The 21,344-nt window shown below is 36.8% G+C and overlaps 1 protein-coding gene and 1 pseudogene across 1 annotated transcript; one reads left to right on the top strand and one right to left on the bottom strand.

The window, feature by feature from the left end:
- Nucleotides 1–2,697: 2,697 nt before the first annotated feature.
- Nucleotides 2,698–6,502, top strand: LOC140595259 (lupus La protein-like; annotated as a pseudogene).
- Nucleotides 6,503–14,392: 7,890 nt separating this feature from the next.
- DEFB127 (defensin beta 127) lies at nt 14,393–17,364 on the bottom strand. The gene is made up of 2 exons (XM_025986103.1): nt 17,316–17,364; nt 14,393–14,646 (listed from the first exon to the last, which is right to left on the bottom strand). Exons 1-2 carry the CDS (start codon nt 17,362–17,364, stop codon nt 14,393–14,395), a joined length of 303 nt encoding a protein of 100 aa, XP_025841888.1.
- Between the last annotated feature and the right edge of the window lie 3,980 nt (nt 17,365–21,344).

Raw genomic sequence — 21,344 nt, 5'->3', positions numbered from 1 at the left:
AAGGTATAGGTCATAAATAACTTTTGTGGAGCTAAAATTGGCTCATCTGAGTTGAAGAAATCAGTGAGCCTTATTCCTCCATGTGTAGCGCACCATCTCGTTTTTCTGGGAGGACAGAGAGACAAATATTTAGATGGATTTGTTAACATTTTAAGAGGCTATAAAGACCTTCTTTTTAGTAGTTGTGGCTTTTGAGAATCCTGGAAAAGTATATAGGAAATAAGGACCAGACTAAATTGTAGAGTTAGAAATTACTTTGTTGATGATTTCACCATGGAAAACTAATGTATGACTATTTCACTCTAATTCTCAGTGGAGTTTTTCAAGAAGCCCACATTAGAAAGCCCTTTCTTTATTGCAGCACTTCATAAGCTCCTCTTTTTCAGTCTTCCATCACTATGGATCACCAGGGGCATTTTAAAGGAATGCCCATTTTGTCACTATGATATGAAGATAGGTCTTGCCCATTGTCTTTAATCTATATGTGTCCTCTACTCTGTAGGAGTCCATTGATGAATTAGGTACAAGAATCTATTTGGCTTAGTTAGTATCAGAACAACCAGTGAAGTGTTGCCTGACTCAGGAAAGAGAAGTATAATGAAATAAACATAAATCAAGCCTTAGATTCTGCTTTGAATGGGCAGAACTAATCTTTGCTTTAACTTTTCCCTATTATCCTTTTTGTATCCACTTCATACTCATAGGAGAGTGTATGTGGTCAGTATTGATAGGCACATGTATTTTTGTCCATTTTATTTTTATATAGGAAGTTAAATTGAAATCCTATATTTTTATTATGTACCTTTTTGGCAGAGGCAGTATTATTGGTACCTTACCTTATTTTTCTTGGATCTGTTTTAGAACATTCTCCAAAATCTTATTCATAGAACATTTGAAAATTGCCAGAATGTTCCAGATACATTTTTTTTTCAATTAAATCCTAGGAGCTGGGACCACCCATCTCTTTGGGGGTCTTGGATAATGCTCATGAAAGGTGCCAGAGATATTAGTCATTTCTTATCCGTACTCACACCTTTTTAGAAAATTTGCTCAGCTTTTCTTTGGAAATCTATTTCAATGGGCCCCAGCAAGATGGAAAGAGAGTAGAGGGCCAGAAAATCTTATTATTTTGGCTACAAGTAATTGGGACCAGGGTGGATGGGACCAGATGTATAAGTAGAGATTGAACTTCTTTGGATTTCCAAGTTGAGTCCCCATGTACTGATGAATAGGAAAAGATGGAAAAAAGAGAGAAAGAGTGAGAAAAGGGTGGCAAGAGGGAGGGAGAGAGGGAGAGGGAGAGAGAGGGAGAGAGATTTCTAGTTACTAGTTCTAGTCCCTTAGGCCTCATGTAATTACTAACATTTCTTATAATAGGTCCTCCTTTTCTGAAGTTGGTTTGAGTGGGCATGTTTCCTATGATCTCATATCTAAGACATGAAAATTGTAGGTAGGGCAAGTTTTTAGGCACAGAATTACAAATAGAGGGTTTGCTCATTTGTAATAATTAGGAAAGACTAGGATAATGACAGTGACAGAAATTCAGATCCACTTCAACAACTAGTTTTATTTATTTTAAAAAAGATTTTATTTAATTTATTTAAGAGAGACAGTGAGAGTGAGAGAGTGCACAAACAGGGGAAGGGGTAGAGGAAGAGGGAGAAGCAGACTCCCTGCTAAGCAGGGAGCCTGATGGGGGCTCAATCCCAGGACCCCAAGATAACAGTCTGAGCTGAAGGCAGACACTTAACCAACTGAGCCACCCAGGCTCCCCAACAACTAGTTTTAGAGATACTCAAGTACTGAAGGGAAGCCATGTTCAAAGCAACTTTAGATGATATTTTGTATTCATAGATAAGTTCTAATTTGGCTTCAGTTACTGAATGGTCCTTGGGAATATGAGATACTCATTACCCTTGTTTGGTGTTTTCCAAAATAGCCAATAAATATTATTAGAAAACACAAACTAGTGGAAAATAATTATAGGGGATAATAATTAAATTATCATTAAATAACCCCTCCCAAATAGTGCATGTCAGAAAAGTATGAAAAGCCCAGATACCATTAAAAAATATTTCCTGAGTCCAAGAATCAGGTCACGTAAGACTTAGGCACATGTAAAATCCCTATATTATGTGAAATGGAAGCACAGAAATGATAGGAGAGCTATTTTTAAGCATTTTTTTGGGTATCTTTCAACCTGGTAAAAGTTGGAATGGAAGGTAATTATCTGTAACTTCTACAAATTAAAATGAATTACAATGCATAGAGAAAGTAAAATACAGTTAACCAGTTTGAAGCAGTAAAATATAATTTAGTAATGTACCTGTATTCTTTGGTTAAGAATAGTGGCATGACAAGCATTGCCATGCTGAGAAATCTCCCTCTTTCCCCCAAAAAGCATATTTTAAGTAACATGCAACTACTGACTTGCAGACACACAGAATATCACTCAGTGTGCACAAAACCTATCTTTATTTTTAAAAGTTAATAAGTGTATGCAGTGAATATTGGACATTACCCAAATTAAAAACTTTGGAGATTCAAAGGGCACCATGAAGAAAGTCTAAAGGTAATCCACAAAATGGAAGAACATTTTTGCAAATCATATATCTGATAAGGGACTTGTATCTAGAGTATTTAAAGAACTAGTGCAAGTCAATAATGAAAAGCTGACCAGTTGAAAAAGGACAGAAAATGGTCCTCATCTTTATGTACGTTAGGCCAGCAGGTAGTGCTGGGAAGTCAATACATTGCAGTCTGCTGTTACCATTAGTGATTGTGGCTCTGTGGACTGGGACCTTAAAGATAGCCACAATGGATTAAAATGGTGATAATAAAAAAAATGGCTGCTCTGGAGGCCAAAACTGTCATCAAATTGAATATGATTTTGGTGACTTCAATTTGCCACCTGACAAAATTGTAAAGGCACAGATCAAACTAGACAAGGGTTGGTTACCTTTAAAGATCTGTGTTCATCAGGGATATTGGCCTATAATTCTCCTTTTTGGTGGGGTCTTTGTCTGGTTTTGGAATTAAGGTGATGCCTCATAGAACGAGTTTGGAAGTACTCCATCTCTTTCTATCTTTCCAAACAGCTTTAGTAGAATAGGTGTGATTTCTTCTTTAAACGTTTGATAGAATTCCCCTGGGAAGCCATCTGGCCCTGGACTCTTGTATCTTGGGAGGTTTTTGATGACTGCTTCAATTTCCTCCCTGGTTATCGGCCTGTTCAGATTTTCTATTTCTTCCTGTTCCAGGTTCGGTAGTTTGTGGTTTTCCAGAAATGTGTCCATTTCTTCTAGATTGCCTAATTTATTGGCATATAGCTGCTCATAATAAGTTTTTAAAATCATTTGTATTTCCTTGGTATTGGTGGTGATCTCTCCTCTCTCATTCATGATTTTATTAATTTGAGTCTGTTCTCTTTTGTTTTTAATAAGGCTGGCTAATGGTTTATCTATCTTATTAATTCTTTTTTTTTAAAATTTTTATTTATTTATGATAGTCAGAGAGAGAGAGAGAGAGAGAGAGAGAGAGGCAGAGACACAGGCAGAGGGAGAAGCAGGCTCCATGCACTGGGAGCCCAACTTGGGATTCGATCCCGGGTCTCCAGGATCACGCCCTGGGCCAAAGGCAGGCGCCAAACCACTGCGCCACCCAGGGATCCCTATCTTATTAATTCTTTCAGAGAACCAACTCCTGGTTTTGTTGATCTGTTCCACAGTTCTTCTGGTCTCTATTTCATTGAGTTCTGCTTAGATATTTATTAACTCTTTTCTTCTGCTGGGTGAACATTTTATTTGCTGTTCTTTCTCCAGTTCCTTTAGGTGCAAGGTTAGCTTTTATATTTGTGTTCTTTCCAGTTTTTTGAGGGACGCTTGTATTTCGATGTATTTCCCTTTCAGGACTGCTTTTGCTGTATCCCAAAGATTTTGAATGGTTGTATCTTCATTCTCATTAGTTTCCATGAATCTTTTTAATTCTTCTCTAATTTCCTGGTTACCCTTTAATCTTTTAGCAGATGGTCTTTTAACCTCCATGTGTTTGAATTTCTTCCAAATTTCTTCTTGTGATTGAGTTCTAGTTTCAAAGCATTATGGTCTGAAAATATGCAGGGGATAATCTCAATCTTTGGTATCGGTTAAGACCTGATTTGTGACCCAGTATGTGGTCTGTTCTGGAGAAAGTTCCATGTGCGCTTGAGAAGAATGTGTATTCAGTTGCATTCAGATGCAAAGTTCAGTAAATATCTGTGAAATCCATCTGGTCCAGTGTATCATTTAAAGCTCTTGTTTCTTTGGAGATGTTGTGTTGAGAAGATCTGTCATTTTCAGAAAGCGCCATGTTGAAGTCTCCCAGTACAAGTGTATTATTATCAAGTATGTCTTAACTTTGGTTATTAATTGATTGATACACTTGGCAGCTCCCCATTAAGGGCATAAATATTCATGATTGTTAGGTCCTCTTGTTGGATAGATCCTTTAAGTATGATATAGTGTCCCTCTTCATCTCTTACTACAGTCTGGGATAAACTTTAATTTATCTGATATGAGATAAAGCATATACCCCTGCTTTCTTTTGCAGATACCCCTGCTTTCTTTTGAGGACCATTTGAATGGTAAATGGTTCTCCAACCTTTTATTTTCAGGCTGTAGGTGTCCTAAGGTCTAAAATGAGTCTCTTGTAGACAGCAAATAGATGGGTCTTGCTTTTTTATCCAGTCTGAAACCCTCCGTCTTTTGTTGGGACCATTAAGCCCATTCACATTCAGAGTTACTATCGAAAGATATGAATTTAGTGTCAATATAATGCCTATTCAGTCCCTGTTTTTGTGGATTGTTTCCTTGGACTTCCTCTTTCTTTTACAGAGTCCCCCTTAATATTTCTTGCAGAACTGGTTTGGTGGTCACATATTCTTTCAGTTTCTGCCTATCTTGGAAGCTCTTTATCTCTCCTTCTATTTGGTTACCTTTAAAGATAATGATAAAATTTATCTAACCATCTAACCATGTAACTTTAATGTATAGCAGAAGCATTGATCAAATCAAAGGTAAGACTCAAAGAAATAAATGAAGCTAAACTAAGATCAGATCTCCAAGAAAACCTCACCCTGAAGTGACTGATGAGTATAAAAATGGTGTAAAAAAATCTGTTTTTATTAAAAACTTCCAAACGGATTCAACACTCACTGATATAAAAGAATGGTAAGAGATAAAGGTCAAATACTAAATATTCATATAGAAAGAACATTGCTTAGAGTATTTAAGGGATCAATATATGCTATATTTGTTAGTGTTGAGTCTAAGAGGTTTGTCGAGACCCCTGGCCAGAAGACAGGGACCTGATGATACTTTTCAAGGAGGAATACTTCAGAAGGAGAAGAAACAGAAGCAGAAGAAGAGAAAGGGATGTCTGGGCGGCTGGGTCGGTGAGGCATCTGTGTTTGGTTCTGGATGTGATCTCAGGGTCCTCGGATTGAGCCTGCATTGGGCTCCCTACTCAGTGGCAAATCTGCTTCTCCTTCTCCTTCTCCCTCTGTGATCTCTCTTGCTCTTGCTCTCTCTCAAATACGTAAATAAAATCTTTTAAAAAAAAAGAAGAGGAAAAAGAAGGGGGAAGAAGAGGATGAGGAAGATGTGGAGGAGATGGAGGAGAAAGAAGAGGAAAAGAGGAATAAGAAAGAAGGCAAAATGAAATGGAGGCTAAATGATATGCTAAACAAGAACAAGAAGAAAAACAAAAGTTAGCAGAAAATGCTGAAATGGATGTCCTAGCAGAAAAGATTGGATGCTTGCTGGAATTTTCAGGGAACTTAGATGGTCAGACCTGTAGAGAAGATCTGCACGTCTTTCTCTTAAATCATGGTGAAATAAAATGGATAGACTGTTAGAGGAATAAAAGAGGGAGTAATCCTATTTATTTATTTATTTATTTATTTATTTATTTATTTTAAAATATTTTACTTATTTACTCATGAGAGACACAGAAAGAGAGAGAGGCAGAGACACACAGGCAGAGGGAGAAGCAGGCTCCATGCAGGGAGCCCAAGGTGGGACCTGATCCTGGAACTTCAGGATCACGCCCTGAGCCAAAGGCAGATGCTTAACCACTGAGCCACGCAGGCATCCTAGAGTAATCCTATTTAATTAAAGAGTGAAGAAAGCAAATAATGGTAACTTAAAGGAACAAAGAAGTGACCTGGGAAGTACAAAAGGAAGTCATGGAACAAGAAGCATTTTAAAAAGTAAATCAACAGGAATCCCTAAACAAATGGAAGTCTAAAGGTCTCAGATTTAAAGGAAAAATAAAGGGAAGTAAAGCTGCCTAGGATGGGTAAAGGAAAAGTTCAGTTTCAGGGCAAGAAAGTGAAATGTGATTGTGATTATAAAGGTGATAAAAATGGTGCAGCTGGACATGGAAAAAGAAAAAGAGAAGAAACAGACAAGGAGAACCTGCATTGAAACAACAGAAAACAGAAAATGGTGCTGGAGACAAGTAGTTTAGGGAACAAATTGTATATTCATTTTAATTAGATTTTATGGAGGCTTCTAAAAAGGAAACTGAATTAGGTTCCCTTCAGTGTCACTTTTTTTTTTTTTTTTTTTTTTTAGTGATTAGGGCTTTTATGTAAGCAACACACAAACTGACTTGATGAGGTATTAATTGAAGTTTGACTTTGACTCTGGTTCCTGACTTTGAATATCTTATTCTCAGGAACTGTAGACCTTGCCCAACTGATCCTTTTTGCCAAAGCCAGTAGCAGCTGCGATGCTCCCTGCTCCCTCCACTGTCTTTTGTGCTACTGCTGTCACCCCTGTCACTACGGCCTCACCAACATAAGTAAGAAAGGAAGACTTTTTTTTGTTGTTTAATGTGTCTTTTTGTTGTTGTTGTTATCCAAATGAAGATTTTATTTTATTTATTTAATTAGAAAAAGATTTTATTTATTTTAGACAGAGAGCACAAGCAGGGGGAGCAGCAGAAGGAGAGGGAGAAGCAGGCTCCTCAAGGAGCCAGGAGCTCCATGTGGGGCTTGATCCTAGTACCCCGGGATCCTGACCTGAACCAAAGGCAGATACTTAACAGACTGAGTGACCCAGGTGCCCCCAGATGAAGATTTTTTAAAAAATGTTCGGTTCTATTTGTGTTATTTTAGATGATTCAAGTATCAAAAGAAAGATTCTTTCACTAAATTGCTTTTATAATATGAGAATGTATTAGTACAAAGTAATAAAATATATATACTGTATGAAAAGCAAAAAAAAAAAATGGACAAAAGATCTGATAGATATTTCTCCAAAGATACGCAAATGACCAGTAAACAAATGAAATGAAATGTACAAAATCACTAGTTACCAGATTTATGCAAGTCAAAACCATAATGATATACCACTTCGTACTCACTAGAATAGTCAGAGTCAGAAAGGCAGATAATAGCAAGTTTTAGCATGGATGTAGAGAACTTGGAACCTGCATATCCTGCTGGTGGGGATGTAAAATGGTGCAGCCATATTGGAAAACAATCTGACAGTTCCTCAAATGTTAAACATAGATTTACTATATGGTCTGACAATTGCACTTCTAGTTATATATGCAAGAGAAATGAAAACATACCATCACACAAATACTTGTACACAAATGTTCATAACACTATTATTGATAATAAGTCGCCCAGGTCACATGCCTGCACCCTAGGAGCAACTTTGGAATGCACAGACTCATTCCTTCAACCCAAGTAAGAATCATATTGAATAAAGTGCTCAGAATCCAATAACCTGACAGTTGTCCATTACATTTTTGAGATAAGAATTCAGGAGCAGAGAACCTCTTCGTTTTTGTGGTTGGAACTAGAGTAGATTTTCAGGGACAGAAACAGAGTAATTGACCTAGGCTTAAAGATAACACTAGAAAGGGTACAAGTGTACTGTGAAGAGACACTGAGTTACAACCTGCAGTGCTTGCTTTTTCGAGGAAAACAAGGGAGACACTGCTGTTAGGTTACAAGTTCAAGGGGAAAAAATCGATATTTTTCTTAGGGCAATATCTCAGCTTCAGAGCCATCTAAACCCTGATCATACTACATTCCCAGGCATAGAGAAGACAGTCTCCTTTTCCTCTAAGAGAGAATTTAAGTGACAGTGAATTGGGGCATAAAACTGTAGCAAGGTCAGTGGGCTTGGGTGACTGTACTGAAGGAAGCAGGATCAGCACCATCTACAGTCACTTAAATAAAGGAAGATTTATTTATTATTTCAATATTATTTCAAATTATTATTATTTATTTCAACAGACTTATTGTGTACATCGAATGTAGGATCCTGCTGTCAGCTTGATGTTATTGTCAGGATCACTGAACTTCTTATCAACTCTATGTGTCACAACTGTTAAAACTGTTAAAACCACTCATTCAGGGATCCCTGGGTGGCGCAGTGGTTTGGCGCCTGCCTTTGGCCCAGGGCGCGATCCTGGAGACCCGGGATCGAATCCCACGTTGGGCTCCCGGTGTATGGAGCCTGCTTCTCCCTCTGCCTGTGTCTCTGCCTCTCTCTTTCTCTCTCTGTGACTATCATAAATAAATAAAAATTAAAAAAAAAAAACCACTCGTTCAATCCATGGCTTCCAGAATTCATTTAAGGGACTTAAATCAGCAGCTGGTGTTGTGATAATGAGACAACGCAAGGACACATACTATCCTTCAGGAAATGACATTACTGTCACTCAGTTTCTTTTTTTTTTCTTTTTAAAAGATTTTATTTATTCATGAGAGAGAGAGAGAGAGAGAGAGAGAAGCAGAGACACAGGCAGAGGGAGAAGCAGGCTCCATGCAGGGAGCCTGATGTGGGACTTGATCCCACGACTCCAGGATCATGCGTCCTGAGCCAAAGGCAGATGCTTAACCACTGAGCCACTCAGGCATCCCTGTCACTCAGTTTCTTATGTCACTGTGGGATGTAACTAGGGAGTCATCTTCATTTCCACTACATCTAATGAATAATCAATTACTATAAATTATTATTATTATTATTTTAAAAATTGTACTTACTTATTCATGAAAGACACACAGAGAGAGGCAGAGACATAGGCAGAGAGAGAAGCAGGCTCCCTGTGGGAAGCCCAATGTGGAACTCAGTCCTAGAACTCTGGGATCATGCCCTGAGTCAAAGGCAGATGCTCAACCACTGAGCCACCCAGGAGTCCCTCTTTAAAATAATTTTTATGATTTCCTTTGAATATATACCTAAAAGTGGGATTGCTAGATCATATCGTAGTTCTTTTTAAATTTGTTTCATTTTATTTTATTATTTTTATTATTATAAAAATTTTATTATTTTTATAATAATAAAAATAATATATATTTTATCAAGTTTATTCACTTATTTTTTAATTCGAATGTAGTTGACACATAATGTTACATTAGTTTCAAGTGTTCAACTTAGTGATCCATCAAGTTTATACATTATACTATGTTCATCACAAGTGTTGCTACCATCTGTCCCTATTTTTAATTTTTTGAGGAACCTTCCATAGTAGTAGCCTTCTACACTGTTTTCCATAGTGGCTATGCCAATTTGCCTCTCTACCAACAGTTACACAAGGGTTTCCTTTTTAACCATATCTTTGCTAGCACCTGATATCTCTTATCTTTTTGATGATAGCCATTCTAACAGGTGCAAAATGATATCTCATCATAGTTTTGCTTTGTATTTCCTGATGATTAGTGATGTTTAGCACCTTTTCTTGTACATGTTGGCCATTTGCATGTCCTTGGAAAAATGTGCATCCAGGGGCATCTTGGTGGCTGAGTGGTTGAGTGTCTGCCTTTGGCTCAGGGTGTGATCCTGGGATCCAGGATCAAGTCCTGCATCTGGCTTCTTGTGGGGATCTTGCTTCTCCCTATGCCTATAGGGATTCTGCCTCCTCTGTCTTTCATGAGTAGATAAATAAAATCTTAAAAAAAAAAAAAGAAAAATGTGCATCTAGGTATTTTGCACATTTTAAAATTGGGTTGTTTGAATTTCTCCTATTGAGTTGTATGATTTCCTTATATATTTTGGATATTAAACAATTAGGGGAATACAGACATCATAACAATATGAATATGATCCAAAAACTGTTGAGTGTATTTGACCTTATGGTTTTTAAATGGGGCATTAGATATCGCTATTATCAGAGTTCAAAAAAAGACCATGAGTCCATCTGTCACAAGCAGATAAAAAAAATGACAAAACCACTAACCATTAAGAATGCAATACACATTACTTATTAAGGAGACAAGTAAACAGACACCTTTCATACCTAACTACAGAAAAAAAAATAACTGGAAGGACATTCAGACTCAGAGAGTCATTATAGAAGATAAAGCGTGATGGAATAGGTACATGTCAGAAGACTATCAGTAATTATACAAATTTTGATTTTAAGAATTTAAGAACTAGAGTATTGAATTCTCAAGTGTATTGATGGGTCCCAATGTAGTTGGGATAATATAGTTTGAGCCAGTCTGTAATGAAATGAGCAAAACTAGAATAATGCAATGAGATTTTAAGAAATCTGAATGAATTTAGTTAAAAATCTGTCCCTTTCCCCTACTATGTCACATTTCTTGGTGGTAAAACTTCACTTTTGGAATGATGGTGACATTTAATGATAAATTAATAAATGATAGAGATAATTGGCAAACTTTTATAAGTCAAAAATATTTTTAAAAGTTTGCTGATCTAGGAAAGACAGGACTAGAAGAATCTTTATTTTTTTTTATTTTTTATTTTTTTAGGACTAGAAGAATCTTAACAGAGGTCAATATAAATGAAAAGTAAATGCCAGTTTTAAGCCACACAAAAATCTCATGGCAAGGCAGAGGATCTTATTGAGAAAAACCGTATGAGAGACAAGTATGTAAAAGTTTCTGTGTATGATATTTTTTATTTGTTTTCAGGTTGTGTTGTTTGATTTGGTTTATATATCATCAAAGTAATCATACTGTATATGTACTTATAATTAATTGAGAAAATCACATGGTCCCCATTTGTCTCCATTGTCTGCATATCATTGAGATTGTATTCATCTAAGAAAAGTGAGAAGGTTCATAACGTGATAATGAATTACTATATGCCAAAAATTTATGGGACGCTGCTAGAGCTGAGTATAGAAGGAAATTTATAGCTTTAAAATACTCGTATTTGAAGTGAAGAAAGTCTTAAGACAGATAAGCATCACCTAAAGTTAGAAAAAGAAGAGCATATTAAAACCAACAAAATAGAAATAATACATTATACATCTAAAACAGTGAATTTTATATCATGTGAAATTGTTTGAAAAAAAAGTGGAAATAAAAACATTAATGAATAAAAGAAATGGAAACTAGACTAAAAATTAAAGAAAATTTGGTTTTTGTAAAGACTAATCAAAGGAATAAGTAAATAATGAGACTTACAAAGAAAAAAGATATAAATAAACAATGTCAGAAATGAAAAAGGAGACAGCACTATATATAGGCATTAAAAGGAAAAGGAAGGGGCAGCCCTGGTGACGCAGCGGTTTAGCGCTGCCCACAGCCCAGGGCATGAACCTGAAGACCCCGGATCGAGTCCTGTGTCGGGCTCCCTGCATGGAGCCCGCTTCTCCCTCTGCCTGTGTCTCTGCCTCTCTCTCTCTGAAAGAATAAATAAATCTTTAAAAAAAAAAAAGGAAAAGGAAGGATATTACAATTTCTTTTAGGCTGACACATTTAAAAACCTTAACAAAATGGGAGAAATGATAAAAGAAAAAAATATGAGTTGAATAAGAAAATTGCAATTGTCCTTTAACTTTTAAAGAAATCTAACCTATAATTTTAAACTTTCTATAAGAAGTTGAATCTCAGTTGATTCTATTAAACACTCAATGAAGAAATAACATGAGAAGCTCTTAGATAAATAGGACAAAAGGGAGTATGACCAAATTGATTTTGCATTTAATTTTAAAAATTGAACTAAATTTTTCTTAAAGAATAGTTTTAGATTTATAGAAAAGTTACAAAGATAGTACAGAGAGATTCTGTATACTCCTCAACCAGTTTCCCCTATTGTTAACATCTTACACACTATGATGCATTGATAAAGGCACCTCCAAGTATATTGCTATTAACTAAACTCTACACTATTCCAACTTCATTAGTTTTTCCTTAATGTCCTTTTCCTGTTCTGGAGCCCATCACGGTTATCACATTACTTTTAGTTGTCATGTCTCCTTATCCTTCTCTGGTCTGTGACAGTTTCTCAGAAATTTCTTATTTTTGGTGAATTTGACAGATTTAAGGAGTATTGGTTGAATATTTTGCAGAATGCCATTCTGTTTGGCTTTTCTGATGATTTTCTCATTGTTAAACTGGGGTTATGGATTTTAGGGAGGAAGATAGCAAAGGTGACATGCCATTCTCATTACATAATTTCACATGTTCATGCTATCAACATGATTTCTCCATAGAATCTGATGCATGATTTAACAGGTTTATCCATTGTAAAGTTACCTTTTTGCTCATTCCATATTCTAGTATTAGAAGGCAAGTCACTAAGCGCAGCCCATATTGAATAGAGAGAGGCAAAGCTCCATGTCCTTGAGGAGGGAGTATCCACATAAATTACTTGGAGTTCTTCTGTACAGAAAATTTGTCTTTTCTTACGAATTTATTTATTTAGTAATTTATTCAGGTCAGTATGGATACATGGATATTTATTTCTATGTTGTATTATAATCCAATGCTATATTATTTTATTGCTCAAGTTGTCCTATCTTTGGTCATTCAAAATTCATTCAGTGTGACTCCGGTGTCTCACTAACATGCCCCAGCCTTCTGATTTTTTTTTTTATAATTTTTTTTTTATTTTTTATTTATGATAGTCACAGAGAGAGAGAGAGAGAGGCAGAAACACAGGCAGAGGGAGAAGCAGGTTCCATGCACCGGGAGCCCGACGTGGGATTCGATCCCGGGTCTCCAGGATTGCGCCCTGGGCCAAAGGCAGGCGCTAAACCGCTGCGCCACCCAGGGATCCCAGCCTTCTGATTTTTAAAGCACTTTCTTACTTTCTGGTACTACAAGTTGCTCTGAGCTTATCGTGTATATTTTTTGCCTCAATTCTAAAATAGGAGATAAGAGGTAATTAAGAAGAAAAGCAGAAAACAGGTAATTAAGAGAACACATGCCACAAATTTGTGTGGCGGGTGTCACATGGTGAAATGACATAAAAAACAAAACCAGAAAATGAGTGCAAAATGTAGTTGGAAAGGAAAGCTTTCATGTTAGTCATATCTAGAGGGCATATCTTTAAGAATTAGATAGACTGTATACAAAGATTATCATTATGTCATCTTGCATGTCAAGTTAGCAATAAAGTCTCATGTAATACTGCAATTGAAACCAATTCCTAAGTCCTTAACTTTTCCTCCAAATTCCAAAGTGCCCCAGTCGCCAAAAGGATCCATTACTAGTGCTAACATAAAACATCAACAGCAAAGGAACAACTAAAAGCTTGTCTTGAAGTTACATATTTTATTTTTGCCTCTACCTTATATAGCAAGCTCCATAATAGTAGAATCCTATTCATCTCTATCTTCCCAGTTCACTGCTTTTTACAGGAACTAAAGAAATTAGGTTTCCCTATAGTTCATCTTTGGGAACCCTATTCAATGACCAAATAAAGTGCATGTATATTTTCCTGAAATGTCTTGTTTGTTACAATTTTCTTCCATTTGTTGATTTTTTTAAAAAAAGATTTTATTTATTTATTCCAGAGACACACACACACACACAGAGAGAGAGAGAGAGAGAGAGAGAGAGAGAGGCAGAGACATAGGCAGAGAGAGAAGCAGGCTCCATGCAGGGACCCCTGATGTGGAACTTGATCCCTGGATTCCAGGATCATGCCCTGAGCTAAAGGCAGACACCCAACCGCTGAGCCACCCAGGCTGTCCTCCATTTGTTCATTTTATACTGTTTATGCAAATTGGCTTCTCACAAACATTTGCCGGTTGAAATCCTACACATTTCAGAAGGCACTATAATCCTAAACTCACTTGTGATTTTCCCTGAATACTTGGCTTCACCTTTCCCTCTCCTGAATTCCATTACAACTTTCCTGAGTTTCTTGTTCCAGTCTTTCATGTTATAGATTTTTAGTGTCCTGATTATAACCTCTTTCCAAGGGGGAGGCTTTGAGTTGTCCTTATCATTTCATTACTTGGTGTATTGACTGTTCAATCTCTATTAAAGAACAAATGAGTCAGAAAACTGTCAGTGAGCTTTATTAGAATCTGCTGTAAGGGGGTCAAGGTATCAGAAGGGAGAAGATGTGGACCTCTTTACTTTATTGGAATAGGTTGAGAAATAAAGGATCAGAAAATTGTACTTGATTTATGTAGAATTTGTCTTGGATCTTGAATAATTTTCTACAATTATATCATCATCTTGAGGGAAAGTCATTGCATATGTCCTTGGCTTCGGAGGAGGTGGCTTTGTAATTTTTCTACGTGCTTCCAATTCCACGATGTTGAGGCAACAGTATCTCCCATTTTCACAAAGTACTTCACGTATTTCACTTATTCTGCATATTTTCCTGCAATATCCTCGTATATATTCACTCCAGCATCTCTTAAGTTGTTCAGTTACTGTGCATATAAAGAACAATAGGCCAAGATCAGTGTTTGAGGCGAAAAGGCAACTTTGATCATGGGAAAGATAGAGGATGTTTGTAGGGGGGTTAGGTATATGGGAGATCCACAGTCATAAACTCATAATATCCTATGGAGGATGCTTCAAGAAGGTAAACCTCAGGATTTATGTCTAATTGATCACTCATATTTACTTCCTCCCGGGTTTGGGGCTTCCATTCAACATCTGATGGAGTCCCCCAAAGGCATCAGATCTTATATGGGAAAATAAAGGAACTGAATCTTTGATTTCAGGCTATGGGACTATATACTCCATCTGGGAACCTCAGCACATCTGTCTCCATTTGAATGCTCCCAGGGTACTACTTCTTTTTTTTATTTTTTCTTTTTTTAATAATAAATTTATTTTTTATTGGTGTTCAATTTGCCAACATACAGAATAACACCCAGTGCTCATCCTGTCAAGTGCCTCCCTCAGTGCCCGTCACCCATTCACTCCCACCCCCCGGCCTCCTCCCCTTCCACCACCCCTAGTTCATTTCCCAGAGTTAGGAGCCTTCCATGTTCTGTCTCCCTTTCTGATATTTCCTACCCATTTCTTCTCCCTTCCCTTCTATTCCCTTTCACTATTATTTATATTCCCCAAATGAATGAGACCATATAACGTTTGTCCTTCTCCGATTGACTTATTTCACTCAGCATAATACCCTCCAGTTCCATCCATGTCAAAGTAAATGGTGGGTATTTGTCATTTCTAATGGCTGAGTAATATTCCATTGTATACATAGACCACAGCTTCTTTATCCATTCATCTTTCGATGGACACCGAGGCTCCTTCCACAGTTTGGCTATTGTGGACGTTGCTGCTATAAACATTGGGGTGCAGGTGTCCTGGCATTTCATTGCATCTGCATCTTTGGGGTAAATCCCCAACAGTGCAATTGCTGGGTCATAGGGCAGGTGAAACAAAAGCAAAAATGAACTATTGGGACTTCATCAAGATAAGGAGCTTTGGCACAGCAAAGGATACAGTCAACAAAACTAAAAGACAGCCTACAGAATGGGAGAAGGTATTTGCAAATGACGTATCAGATAAAGGGCTAGTTTCCAAGATCTATAAAGAACTTATTAAACTCAACAGCAAAGAAACAAACAATCCAATCATGAAATGGGCAAAAGACATGAACAGAAATCTCACAGAGGAAGACATAGACATGGCCAACATACACATGAGAAAATGCTCTGCATCACTTGCCATCAGGGAAATACAAATCAAAACCACAATGAGATCCCACCTCACACCAGTGAGAATGGGGAAAATTAACAAGGCAGGAAACCACAGATGTTGGAGAGGATGCGGAGAAAAGGGAACCCTCTTACACTGTTGGTGGGGTGTGAACTGGTGCAGCCACTCTGGAACACTGTGTGGATGTTCCTCAAAGAGTTTTTTTTTATTTTTATTTTTTATCATCGCCCCACTTCTAGTGCCCAGAGAATAATAATTTGTTTCTATGTATTTATATCTGAGTCAGACTATGCTCCTGGGTTCATACTCACTACCATGGTCAAGAATGACTGTCTTACTGTCCAGTTAGGGATTTTTTCCCTCAATAATCTTCCTTCCTTATTAATTCTCAGCATTACCCATTTTTACTACTGCATATCTTCCTTTAGCTTCTATGTCATCACAATAATCTTGGATTTGTTTTACCCCTCTGTGTGTCCTCATAGTCCATCCACCTCTAGAGGCAAGATTTTCTCCTGTTTAGTTCCACAATTTTCTTCACCTTGATATATATTCTTTCCTTTAGTGATCCTAAATACTTTTGGTGATCTATAGAGTTAAGATGTTCAGATTTTGGCTTCTGGGCCTGTACAGTCTTCTGAGATAGACCCTAGATGGACTTCACCAAGAGCATCAGATCTTGTTTGTTGAGGCCAGCAAAGATGCTGCCTCCAGCTCCAGATTCTAGAACTCTTTTGATTCTTAGGCCAGAGAGAGACATTACTAATCCTATAGTAAGAGCCAAATATAAGATGTCTGCTTTTGAAAGAGGAAAAAAACACTAATTTTTAAGTTCTTATTATGTACCAAGCCTTATGCTAGATATTTTACAAATGCCATTTAATAAAGCCCCCGTGATCCATGTGTCATTACCTCCACAGATGAGGAAACTGAGGCTCAGAGAGTCTTTACCATTTATCCAAAGTTGACAAACTAGTAGACTTTGAAAGCATATTTCTCAAAGCTGACTCCAAAGTTTGTGCTTCTTTCACTATTCACACTGTAGACTAAAATATATATTGGAGTGGAATAAAATATGGCTGGGTGTCAATAAAAACTGTATCCAAATAAATAAATAAATTCCTAGATATTGAGCTGATTCCTTTCTACAATGAGACATTCTCAGAGGAAAATTCTGGTCCCTTTTCAACTCTGTAAATACTTCTTTTTAAGAACAGTACAATGGGTTTTTTTTTGTTTGTTTTTTAAAAAGAACAGTACTATGCATCAGGAAAAGGGAATTTCTGGTGACACTAGTAAGACTTCAGGCATCCCAAGGGGTCCTATCTCCTATTACCATGAATTGTGAAATTCCCTTTGTTTTTGTAAATAATCCATCCCATTGTTGATTTGAGCAAGCCCCTGGAAGGCTCTGGATTACCTTTGGACTTCTGGAACAGCAGGATTGCAATGATCAGGATAAGCTTCATGGCCAGGTTCCCACAGGAGGTGGCAGCCAAAGCTCTTTGTCCACTGAGTTGTACACCATTCCACCTTCTTCAGAGACTTGGATTCTTATGCACCAAACAAGAACAGATGGTATGATACAACATGTGTTCCCAAATATCTGAACTGTGGACTTTGCACCATGTGGGCAGGCATAGGAAATTTGAGGTTACCCACTTTACCCCCACATGCAATTCAGAGACACAGCATGTTCTATCTCATCCCATATGATGCCTTCTGTAGGCTGTAGACTACTGGTGAGAATAATCTGTGCTTTCTCTCCTTTGGCTGTCTGCCTTGCTAGACTTGGGTAAACATGTATTCACTTCTAAGTATGAATAAAGTAATATAAGTAATGGAGCCTATTCCATTTATTGCATTCATCTAAGTCTAGGATCTCTGGGTGTTGTGTCTATCACTTCAGTCCATCCAAATGGTAGCTTATTTTCATTTCCACATCCTAGATAAATTTAATTACTCACAGACAACCAATATACAATGATAGAGGAATAATAGGATAACTAAAATACAATTTCATTTAGAAACAGCAAAAAGGAGGGGAAAAGACAGAGATAATATAGCATATAGCATTGTCCTGATGGACTATAGCAAGGTTTTTTTTCCTACCAATGTAGAGAATTCTTTAGTTTGTATTCTTTCTGTTCTGCTCTCTGGGGAAGATTTCTCTTGTCCGTTGATCTCAGTGGCCATATCTTGCAGGAGGTTGGGGGAGAATTCTTCTGGGAGATGTGCTACTTTAGCAAAACATTTCTTACTAGTGCAGGTTTAGGAAATTACACAAATGATTTTGTTACCCAGGCTTTGATCTATGGCATTGTAACTCTTTTGAGAGATAACAGACTTTTCTTTGAATTGCTTTCAGTCATTTTCATGTTTAAGACCAATCAACAAATCATTTTGAATCTGGGAATTCATTTTACGTCACAAACAGGGCACTGGTATCTATAGAATAAGCTTGTGGAGATTATACCATCTCTATTCCATATCTTTTTTTTTTTCTATTCCATATCTAAACTCATCCCTTAACAGCCTCTCACTCTAGCTCTGACTATAAGCGTTTAATACAGTAGCATCTGGACAGTGTAGATGAACTAATTCAGAGTGATAACCATGAGTTTATAGTGATATCAATGTATATTTTTGTGTAATGTCACCTACAACACTTATTTAAATTTAGAAATATACACAACAGATGATTGCATTAATGCAGGGTTGTGGTGTGCCCAAGGAATTAAAGGACTGAAAGAAGAAGAAAAAAGGAGCCCCTATTATTGGCTAGAGATCTATTGAAGTAGATCATGGACTCTCCTGGATATATAGAGAAATATAAACAGACTGTGGCTGATAAATTGATCTTTGAGTTTTGAAGACGAGTTTCTTTATTTTTAAAAGATTTATTTATGTATTTGAGAAAGAGAGAGGATGTGTGAGTGGGGGAGTTGTAGAAGGAGAGGGATAGAGTGAATCCTCAAGCATACACCTCATTGAGCATGGAGCCCCACTAGGGGCTTAATCCTACTACCCTAAGATCATGACCTGAGCTGAAACCAAGAGTCAGATGTTCAACCGACTGTGCCACCCAGGCACCTGTGAAAAGTTTATTTGTATTAACAAAATGCACTGCCTGTGCTATGGAGACACCATTTTATACCTAATCTGCACGGTCTTTTTCACCAATTCCTGTCCCCTGCTGCCAGAGAGTCTATGAGCCTGATCTAAATCTATTCCATAGAGAGTATTCCTTTCCCCAAGTCCTCCTAGGGCTAAACAGTAAATGTTCCCATGAGCAAAATGGGATGAATAAAGAACAAGATGTTTCTTAGGAAAACATCCACTGGGACTTTTAAAAGTACAAATTGTTTTAATGTACTTCTTAAAAAATGACATGAGTGTAATATATTTCTGGATAACTCACCCACCATGCTCTGTTGAGTTGAGGAGTTAGGAGAATGAATTATTTGATTATTTAAAAGGGCCTACCAGGGAAGTTGTGTTTGTTTGTAAGATTAAAATCTTTTTTCTTTTTATGTCAATTAGAAATAGTATTTGAAAAATAGTCTTATTGTATAATATGTGCATTATTAACAAGAATCAGGAAATACAAAAGCAAAGAGAAGAAAGGAAAGACCAGTAATATTACTACCATCTAAAGAAAACATCTGGAAACATGTATGCCATTAAAAATTTTTTCTTTAATAGAATGAAAATAGTTTCATTGTTTAATCTAAATATAAGCTTATGGGATTTTCCTGATTAACAGGAAAGATATAGTAAAATTGTTTAAACTCTTATGAATTGCATGGCTTTTGAAAGTCTAGGGTCTCTTTAAAAAAAGGGGGGGGGGGATCCCTGGATCGCTCAGTGGTTTAGCGCCTGCCTTCAGCCCAGGGTGTGATCTGGAGTCCCGGGATCAAATCCCACATTAGGCTCCCTTCATGGAGCCTGCTTCTCCCTCTGCCTGTGTCTCTGCCCCCCCCTCTGTCTCTCATGAATAAATAAATAAAATCTTAAAAAAAAAAAAAGAAAGTCTAGGATCTTTCAGATCTCTGCCAGTTCCAGAGATGTGTACATTCTCAGGGACACACTTGCCTTCAGAATTCTCTATCTTCATTTGCTAACTCTGACTTGTACCATATTCATCCTCCTTGACACAAAACTCTTCCTTACCGCCCCCCCCCCCACATGCATAAAACCACACGTACTAAGCATTTTGGAATTTACCAGAATGTATACAAGAGTTTGAGAAGGAGGGTTACAAAGAAGGTGATTATTTGGCAGTAGCACAAGCAACTTTCAAAAGAATTGGAAGACATCATTGACCTTAAATTAAATTTCTTCATCCCACTAATAATGAGTTTTCCTGGTTTTGCCTGCTCTGAGCTTCTTACTAGCTCACTGGCTTTTGAAATATCTTTTCCTTTTTCATTTCTTCCACTCAAACTTCCTTTTCCAGATTGCCCCCAAGGACTTTTATATACTGTGGAATAGTTTTTAGTGTCTGTCAGTTAAAAGAATATTTCCTTGGCATTAATTCCTAGAGGCTGATTTGGGGGATTACTGGAAGAGCACATTGCTAAACCTATTATAAGATAGAGTAGGACATTATTTGTTAATAAAAGAGTTACTTTGTCATGAAGACATAACCATTATAAAAATCTATGCATCGAACATAAAAAAGCCCATAATATATGAAGCAAACATTGACAGAACTGAAGAGAGAAATAGTTCTACAATAATTGTTGGAGAATTTATAGTCTACTTTAAATAATGGATAGAAGGTCAAGATAGAAACTAATAAGGAAATAGAAAATTTAACAATATAAGTCAATTAAACCTAGAAAGCATCTATAGAATACCCAACTGCAGAATACACATTCTTCTATAGTGTACATGGTGCATTCTTTGGGATAGACCATATATTTAAGCCACAAAACCAGCCAGAAATTTTAAAAAAAGATTTAGATAATACAAAGTATCTTCTTCAAACACAATGGAATGGAACAAGAAGTCAAAAGCAGAAGGAAAACTAGAAAATCCTCAAATATGTAGACACTAAATCACAGTCTTAATGGATCAAAAGAAAATCACTAGGTAAGTTAGAAAATATTTAGAGATTAATTAAAATGAAGAACAACATGCCGAAAATCATGTGTAGTGACAGTGCAAAGAGGAAAGTTGATAGAAGAAAGATCTCAAAACCATAATCTATCCCTACACCTTAAGGAAATAGAAGAAGAAGAGTAAGCTAAATTCAGACTTAGCAAAAGGAAGGAAACAGTAAAAATGACAGCAGAGAGATAAATGAAACAGAGAATAGAAAACAACAGAGAATCAACAAAACCAAAACATTTTTCTTTGAGAAAAATATTGACAAAACTTTAGCTAGGTCGATGAAGAAAGAAATAGAGAAGACTCAAGTTATTAAAACCAGTAGTTAAAGAGA

The sequence above is a fragment of the Vulpes vulpes genome, chromosome 14, assembly GCF_048418805.1.
Source record: "Vulpes vulpes isolate BD-2025 chromosome 14, VulVul3, whole genome shotgun sequence".
Lineage (NCBI taxonomy): Eukaryota > Metazoa > Chordata > Mammalia > Carnivora > Canidae > Vulpes > Vulpes vulpes.
This window is presented reverse-complemented; position numbering and strand designations above follow the sequence as displayed.